Source organism: Nicotiana sylvestris, chromosome 12, assembly GCF_000393655.2.
Source record: "Nicotiana sylvestris chromosome 12, ASM39365v2, whole genome shotgun sequence".
NCBI lineage: Eukaryota > Viridiplantae > Streptophyta > Magnoliopsida > Solanales > Solanaceae > Nicotiana > Nicotiana sylvestris.
Window position 1 is genome coordinate 115,000,724 of NC_091068.1, and position 7,417 is coordinate 115,008,140.

The window sequence follows — 7,417 nt, forward strand, 5'->3', positions numbered from 1 at the left end:
ATTCGTGAGAAGTTGCCCTTTAGATCATAACCATCATTTTATTGTTGCAATTGTTTATCATGCTTCAATTTGATTAATTACTAAATTAACGTTTAATCAAAAAAAGAACATTAACTTCAAGTGTAATCTAATTATCTGTTGAACTCGTGAGAATAAACAGTATTATAGAGTGAATTAACTCAAGAATTGGATCTCGAGTCAGTTATCTTGTACCTATCTAGTCAAATACCCTTATTCCTCCCATTGATATTTCTTCGTTGCTCATCTGTTATCTTTTGTCATCAATTGTTAATTGCTTAATTTTTATTAATTAATCGTAGTAATAGTCATCACATCAAGTGTTAGTTTTCATGGATAGTAATCAACTGAAGATTATTCGAATACTGTTTAAGTCCAATCTCTGTGGAGACGATAATTAAACTATACTATCTTTGACTAGCGAGCAATAATTTTGTGTTATATTTTGCGCTCGTCAAATTTTGGCTACATTGTTGGGGATTGACAATCAATGGTATTTAAAATAGTTTTTAGTACTAATTCAAGAACTAATCTTTACTTTAGTCATTCACATTTTCTTACTTGTGTGTAGGATACAAGTTTGATTCCTTAGGTGCATGACTCAGTCTTCTTAAAAGTAAGTGATACCATACAAACCAGAGTTGGAAAAATACATGTGACAACTGAAAAAAGAAAGGGAATTAACAGAAAATTCTTGGGTCAAACTTCGACTCAAGATACCATGGCAAATAAAGAGAATGATGGAGTAGACTTAGCTGCAAGTGAGGCAGCACAAAAAAAAAGTTGCACAGAGAATTGCTTATGTGACCGTCAATGATGATGGGGGTCGAAGATTCAATCTAAGCCGACCCTTGGTTGAAGACCAGTTCGAGAACATAGCACCCAGGTCTGGAAGATCATTGGGTGACTATGCTAGGCCAGTCTATAATCAAGGATTGTCAAGTGTCAAACCTCCACCCATAGCAGCAAACAACTTTGAATTGAAGCAAGGCTTGCTTCAAACTATCCAAAACAACGGCATTTTCAGAGGGAAGGTGAACGAAGATCCTACTACTCACTTGATGGATTTTGAAGAAATCATGAACACTTCCAATACAGTGGAGTATCAAAGGATGCAATCTACTTAAGGGTGTTCCCCTTTTCATTGATAGATGACGCGAAGCAATGGTTTCGTAGCTTACCCACAGGTTCGATTAATACATGGGAAGATATCACCAGGAAGTTTCTCGACAAGTACTTTTCACCTACAAAAATAGGGAAGTTCATAATGGAAATCCATAATTTTTACCAGAAGGAGAGAGAAATGGTTTTTGAAGCTTGGGAAAGATTCAAGGAGATAGTCAGAAAGTGTTAGCACAATGGAATTGATTTGTGGATGCAACTCCAGAATTTTTGGGGTGGAATGACACCGTCATTGCGACGAACTTTGAATACTTCATGTGGAGGTCCATTAATGTAGAAAACTCTAGAGGAGGTTGTCTTAATCCTTGATGAGTTATCTGAGGATGTTAATCAGTGGCCAGTTGAAAGTAATGACAAAAGAAAATCCGTTGAGGTTCACCAGGTGGACTCTAACACATCCATGCAAACCCATCTAGACACAATGGCAAAGGGGATAAGAATGCTGATATTGGCCAAGGTACAGAGTGAGCCGCAAGTAACATGTAATATTTGTGGATTGGGATACCCTACACATGAGTGTCAAGCTACAGCTAAGGAAGTCAACGTTGTGGGAAACTTTAATAGAGGAAACTACCTAGGTGGGAACAAGTATAATGTTGTGGGTCAATGATATCCTAGTTTTTTATGGAGTTAACCTAATGGGAGCTTGAACTCATGCCAGCAAAATAATCCCAGACTCCAGGATCAAGGACCACTAGGTTTTCAGAACCAGCAGAGGCAGCAATACCAGCTACCACAACCAAATCAGTCAAGTATGGAAGATCTCATGAAGGCATTCATCAATAAAACAGATGAAAAATTCCATACTCGGGGCACTGCTATCCAGAACTTAGAAAGCCAAATGGGACAGATTGCAAATTTGTTATTTGAGAGGGATCCTGGGACTCTTCCCTCTGACACTGAAAAGAACCCAAAGGAAATAATCAAAGTTGTATCTCTGAGAAGTGGCAAAGCACTAACTGACCCAATGTTGAAAGTTAGACCTTAGGTGGTTAACAAGCAGACTGAGACACCAGTAGAGAAAAAGAGTGAAGAGCAAAAGGGCCAGATTAGTGGGGTACAAAAGGAGATTGAAGAAAGTAGTCATATGTCAGCTCTACCATTCCCTCAAAAGATGAAGCGGGAGAAACTTGACAAATGTTTTGGGCGATTCTTGGAGATGCTCAAACAATTTTATGTGAACATTCCCTTCATAGAGGTACTCACTCAGATGCTTGCTTATGCAAAGTTCTTGAAGGAAATCTTATCTAGCAAGAGAAAATTAGAGAAGACAACAGTTGTCAAGCTGAATGGCCCATGTAGTGCCATATTGAAAATCAAAATTCTCAAAAAGTGCAGAGACCCAGGAAGCTTCACCATACCATGCTCATTAGGGAGTGATAAATTTGACAAGGCCCTTTACGATTCTGGTGTGTCTATAAATATAATGCCTCAGTCCGCGTTCAAGAAACTGAAAGGTGAGCTTGGATTGATCAAATCAATACCAGTGTCACTACAATTGGCTGACCAGATCACCATTTTACCTAAGGGAATCATTGAGGATATTCTAGTGCGGGTGGATAAATTTGTATTCCCCATAGACTTTATTGTGGTAGATCTGGAGGTGAACAAGGATGTGCCTCTAATTCTATGGAGGTCATTTTATGTACAGGCAGCTATCCTTGATATTTATGAGGGGCAACTTATGTTCAGAATGGGCAATGAAAAAGTGGTGTTCCGGATGAAGAGGATGATGAAATACCCCAGTGATGAGGCATCCGCCTACTCGTGTTTCAAGCTAGATGTTATTGGCAAATTGGCTGAAAAATACAAGTTTGACAAGCTTATGGGGGATACTCTAGAGAGAGATATTACGTAGTCCAGCACATTGGAGGATGAAGATCCTGAAATAAGGAAAGAGGCTGAAGTACTTGAAACTGAGGATCAAGTGGTTGATGATGAAGAACTAAAAGAGGAGGCTTGTAAGCCTGATGTGGAATTGAAAGTCCTCCCCACTCACTTGAAATATGATTTTCTTGAAACTAACAATTTTCCTGTGATTATTTTTGCTGACTTGATAGGTACACAGGAACAAAAGTTGGGGGAGCTGCTGAAAAAGCACAAGAAGGCCATTGACTGGAGTATACCTGATATTAAAGGAATCAGTCCAGCTATTTGCATGCCAAAATTCTGTTGGAAGAAAATAGCAAGCAAGTGGTGCAGCCCTAATGCAAGTTGAACAAACATTTGGAGGAGGTAGTGTACAAGGAGATCATCAAATTGCTAGATGCGGGAGTGATTTTCCCATCTCTGATAGCTAGTGGATTAGACCAGTATAAGTTATACCTAAGAAGGGGGGGCATGGCAATGGTGAGAAATGAAGACAATGAATTGATCCCCACAAGAACAGTCACTGAGTGGAGAATGTATATTGATTATAGAAGGCTGAATGATGCAACAAAGAAGGACCACTTCCCACTCCCCTTTATTGATCAAATGCTCGAGAAAGCGGCTGGACATGGATGCTACTGCTTTTTGGATGGGTATTTAGGCTACAATTAGATACCCATTGCCCCAGAAGATGTTGAGAAAACCACATTCACTTGCCCGTTAAGTATTTTTGCTTGCAGGAGGATGTTGTTTGGGTTGTGTAATGTACCTGCTACTTTTTAGAGGTGCATGATATCTATATTCTCTGATTTAAATGGGAAGTATCTAGAATTATTCATGGATGACTTTACCCTCTTTGGTGATGGACTTGAGGATTGCTTGAAAAATTTGGATCTCATGCTTGAACGTTGTAGAGCCACTCACTTGGTTCTTAACTAGGAGAAGTGTCACTTCATGGTGAAAAAGGGAATTATCATGGGCCATAAAATAACTACAGATGGAATTGAAATTAATAGATTTAAGGTTGATGTAATTGCTAGGCTTCCTCCACCGACTTCTATGAAGAACATAAGGAGTTTTTTGGGACACAATAGGTGTTATAGGAGGTTCATCAAAAAAAAATCCAACATTACTAAGCCGTTGACTGCATTGCTAGCGAAAGATGTCAAGTTTATTTTCAATGTGGAGTGCTTAAGAGCATTCAAATTGATAAAGGAAAAGCTTATGAGTGCTCCTATTATGGTGATACCTGATTGGAGCCAGCCATTTGAGATAATGTATGATGCTAGTGATGTAGCTATGGGAGCAGTTCTGGGGAAAAGAAAAGATAAAATGTTTAGTCACATCTACTATGCAAGCAGGATGTTGAATGATGCTCAAGTCAACTATACCACTACTGAAAAAGAGTTTTTTGTTGTGATCTTTGCTTTTGGAAAGTTTAGATCATACCAGGTGGGGAGTAAAGTGATTGTACACACTGATCACTCAGCCTATAAATATATGTTGAGTAAGAAGGAGTCCAAGCCGCGTCTGATGCGGTGAGTGTTGTTGCTCCAAGAGTTTGACATAGAGATCAAAGATAAGAAGGGCACAAAAAATCAAGTCATCGATCATCTATCTCGACTTGAGAGATCGCCAGTTGAAACATTTGATGTAAGAGAAGAGTTCCCTAATGAGCAGATTTTCTCCATTGTTGCGGTCTCCGAAAGACCGCCTTAGTATGATGATGTAGCCAACATTTTGGCTAGTGGAAGGTGGCCTAGAGACTTCTCTCTTGATCAAAGAAGGAAGCTTTAAGGTGAGGTAAAAAGTTATTTTTGGAATGACCCTTTCTTGTTTAAACTGTGTGTAGATGGTGTAATTCGAAGATGTGTGCCTGAAAGAGAGATGGCAAGCAATCTTTCTCATTGCCATGATGGAGCAGATGGAGGACACTATGGTGGAAATCGCACTGCAGCAAAGGTCATGGAAGCCGATTTATATTGGCCTACTTTGTACAAAGACGCACGGGCATATGTAGCTGCATGTGACAAGTGTCAAAGGGCATGTAACATTAGTAAGAGGGATGAGATGCCACTCAACTCCATTCTGGTATGTAAACTTTTTGATGTTTGGGGCATTGACTTCATGGGTCCATTCCCATAGTCTCATTCATATGAGTATATCCTGGTAGCCGTTGACTATGTCTCTAAATGGCTCAAAGCAATCCCTACTAGGACAAATGATGCTCGGGTGGTGTGTGAGTTTTTACGAAAGAGCATGTTTATCCGCTTTGGGATACCTCGAGTGATTATCAGTGACAATGGGTCACACTTTGTGAACAAGCAGTTTGCTACACTATTGTCCAAGTATGGGGTCACACACAAAACAAGAACCCCGTACCATGCCCAAACTAGTGGGCAATTTGAAATGGCTAATCGTGAACTTAAACGAATTCTTGAAACGACGGGTTAGTGCTTCTCGTAAGAATTGGCCTTTAAAGTTGGATGAAGCTCTATAGGCGACAAAACTACGTTCAAAACAACCATAGGGACTTCACCCTTTCAATTAGTGTATGGAAAATCGTATCATCTATATGTTGAGATAGAACATAAAGTTTATTGGGCAATTAAGATGCTTAATCTTGATCTTAGTCTTGCAGGTGAACATAGGTTGGCGCAGATGAATGAATTGGAGGAGTTTCGATTGGACGTGTATGAAAATGCACGAATTTTCAAGGAAAAGACAAAAAGGTGGCATGATCGTCTGATTAAGCCAAAGGAGTTTCGTTAAGGGGACAGAGTCTTGCTATACAATAGTAGACTTAGTTTGTTCCCCGGAAAATTCAAATCAAGATGGATAGGTCCGTATGTGGTGAAACATGACTCACTGTATGGCATTATTGAATATCAGGATGAAGAAGGGAATGAAAGCTTTAAAGTGAATGGTCACAGTTTGAAACAGTACCTTGTTGGAGGATATGAAAAGTAATCCTCTAGCATCGTAATCAATTGAGTCTAAGTGACGGAGTCAAACTGACGACCATAACTCAGAATAACTAAAAACCCTTTTTCTTGAGTTGGTAGAATAGTTAGAAAATTGTAGTTTAGTAGTTTTGATAATTGTTTGAACAAGTAGGTGCATGAATCGGACAAAGAATAAGTAAATAATAGTCTTTCTGGGAAACCCGTAGTCTAAAAAGTGAATAAATCGGAACTCTGTCAAAATTGGCCTAGCGCGCCACATGGGGCACCGCACTAGGCCAAATGGGCAAAACCTGTTAGAGATGACTCTCTGGAAAACCCCACTACTGTGCCGCATGGGGCATCGCACCTAGTGACGCGACATTGCAAATTATTTAAGAAAAGAAAAAAAAGAAAATTTTAAATTTTTTTAATTGGAGACTCTAACACCCCTGATCAGTCCCCTTTTCCCACATCTCTCTTACTCTATTCTTTCTCTCCTCTCTCTCACACTCCAAATCCTCCTTCTTTCCTCCATTGTTCTTCCTCAAACCTTTTATCCTTTCATCCTCCTCCCATCTTCATTCCTCATCAAGGTAAGTAGCTTTATTTCTTCTTTTGTATTTCTCTTAGCTTTTCTTATTTGTCTAGTTAATTTTAGCTTAATTAAACAAAACCCTAGGTAGTTGTAGTTGTGCTAATTATTTTTTTAGTTTTCCACCCGGTGTCCGGTACCCGCATTGGAGCTAGACTGCCGGGTAAGGCCTCATTCGGGGAGCACCGCTCCCTACCAAGAATTTTTCCATACCCAGGGCTCGAACTCGAGACCTCTGTTTAAGAGAGGAGCAGCCCCATCCACTGCACCACATCACTTGATGGTGTAGTTGTGCTAATTGTTTTATAGTTTCTTTGCTTACTATGGCCGAAAATGGTTCTTAACTTGTGGGGTTTTTATTGTTCTTATGATTATGGGTGATTTTTTGTGTGTTTTGATGGTGTAAAATTAATTTATGTTGAAGCTTCGTGGGGGTGCTCATGTGGCCAAAAATTAATGAAGTTTGTGTAAAATTTGTGAACGCGGTGCTATTGTGGAGAGGGGGTGATGTTGTGGTTGTGGTGAGTAGTGTATTTGATATGGTTGTATGGTGATTCTAACCCAATTTGAATTAAAATAAGATGGTGCAGGAATGACCACAATATGTTTGTTGAATGCTTTAGTGACCAAAAATTGTGTAGTGTTGCTAATTTAGAAGTGAGGTGCTTTGTGAGTTGTGATACTTGATAATAAGTATGGGGTGTGATATTATGTTCTTATGTGTGAAACTTTAACAAGTTAGCCCCGGCTTTTAATCGATTGACCACCCCATGCTAATATGTTGCTAGTGCTAATTGGAGTGTCTGATTCA

The 7,417-nt window shown here is 39.4% G+C and overlaps 1 protein-coding gene and 1 non-coding gene across 2 annotated transcripts; one reads left to right on the forward strand and one right to left on the reverse strand.

Annotated features, from left to right (window-relative positions):
• Nucleotides 1-739: 739 nt before the first annotated feature.
• LOC138883575 (uncharacterized) lies at nucleotides 740-3,418 on the forward strand. Its single transcript, XM_070164270.1, has 7 exons — nucleotides 740-779; nucleotides 1,170-1,357; nucleotides 1,478-1,657; nucleotides 1,862-2,131; nucleotides 2,189-3,012; nucleotides 3,064-3,161; nucleotides 3,261-3,418. Exons 1-7 carry the CDS (start codon nucleotides 740-742, stop codon nucleotides 3,416-3,418), a joined length of 1,758 nt encoding a protein of 585 aa, XP_070020371.1.
• LOC138884444 (small nucleolar RNA R71) lies at nucleotides 1,277-1,383 on the reverse strand. The gene has a single exon (XR_011404638.1). It is a non-coding gene; the product is annotated as a small nucleolar RNA R71 (small nucleolar RNA).
• Nucleotides 3,419-7,417: the final 3,999 nt, after the last annotated feature.

Coding starts and splice junctions, on each gene's coding strand:
- LOC138883575 (XM_070164270.1), top strand. CDS start 740: ATGGCAAATAAAGAGAATGATGGAGTAGACTTAGCTGCAA. Junction 780..1,169: donor TGGAGTAGACTTAGCTGCAA/GTGAGGCAGCAC, acceptor TTTCATTGATAG/ATGACGCGAAGCAATGGTTT. Junction 3,013..3,063: donor AAATTGGCTGAAAAATACAA/GTTTGACAAGCT, acceptor TACGTAGTCCAG/CACATTGGAGGATGAAGATC.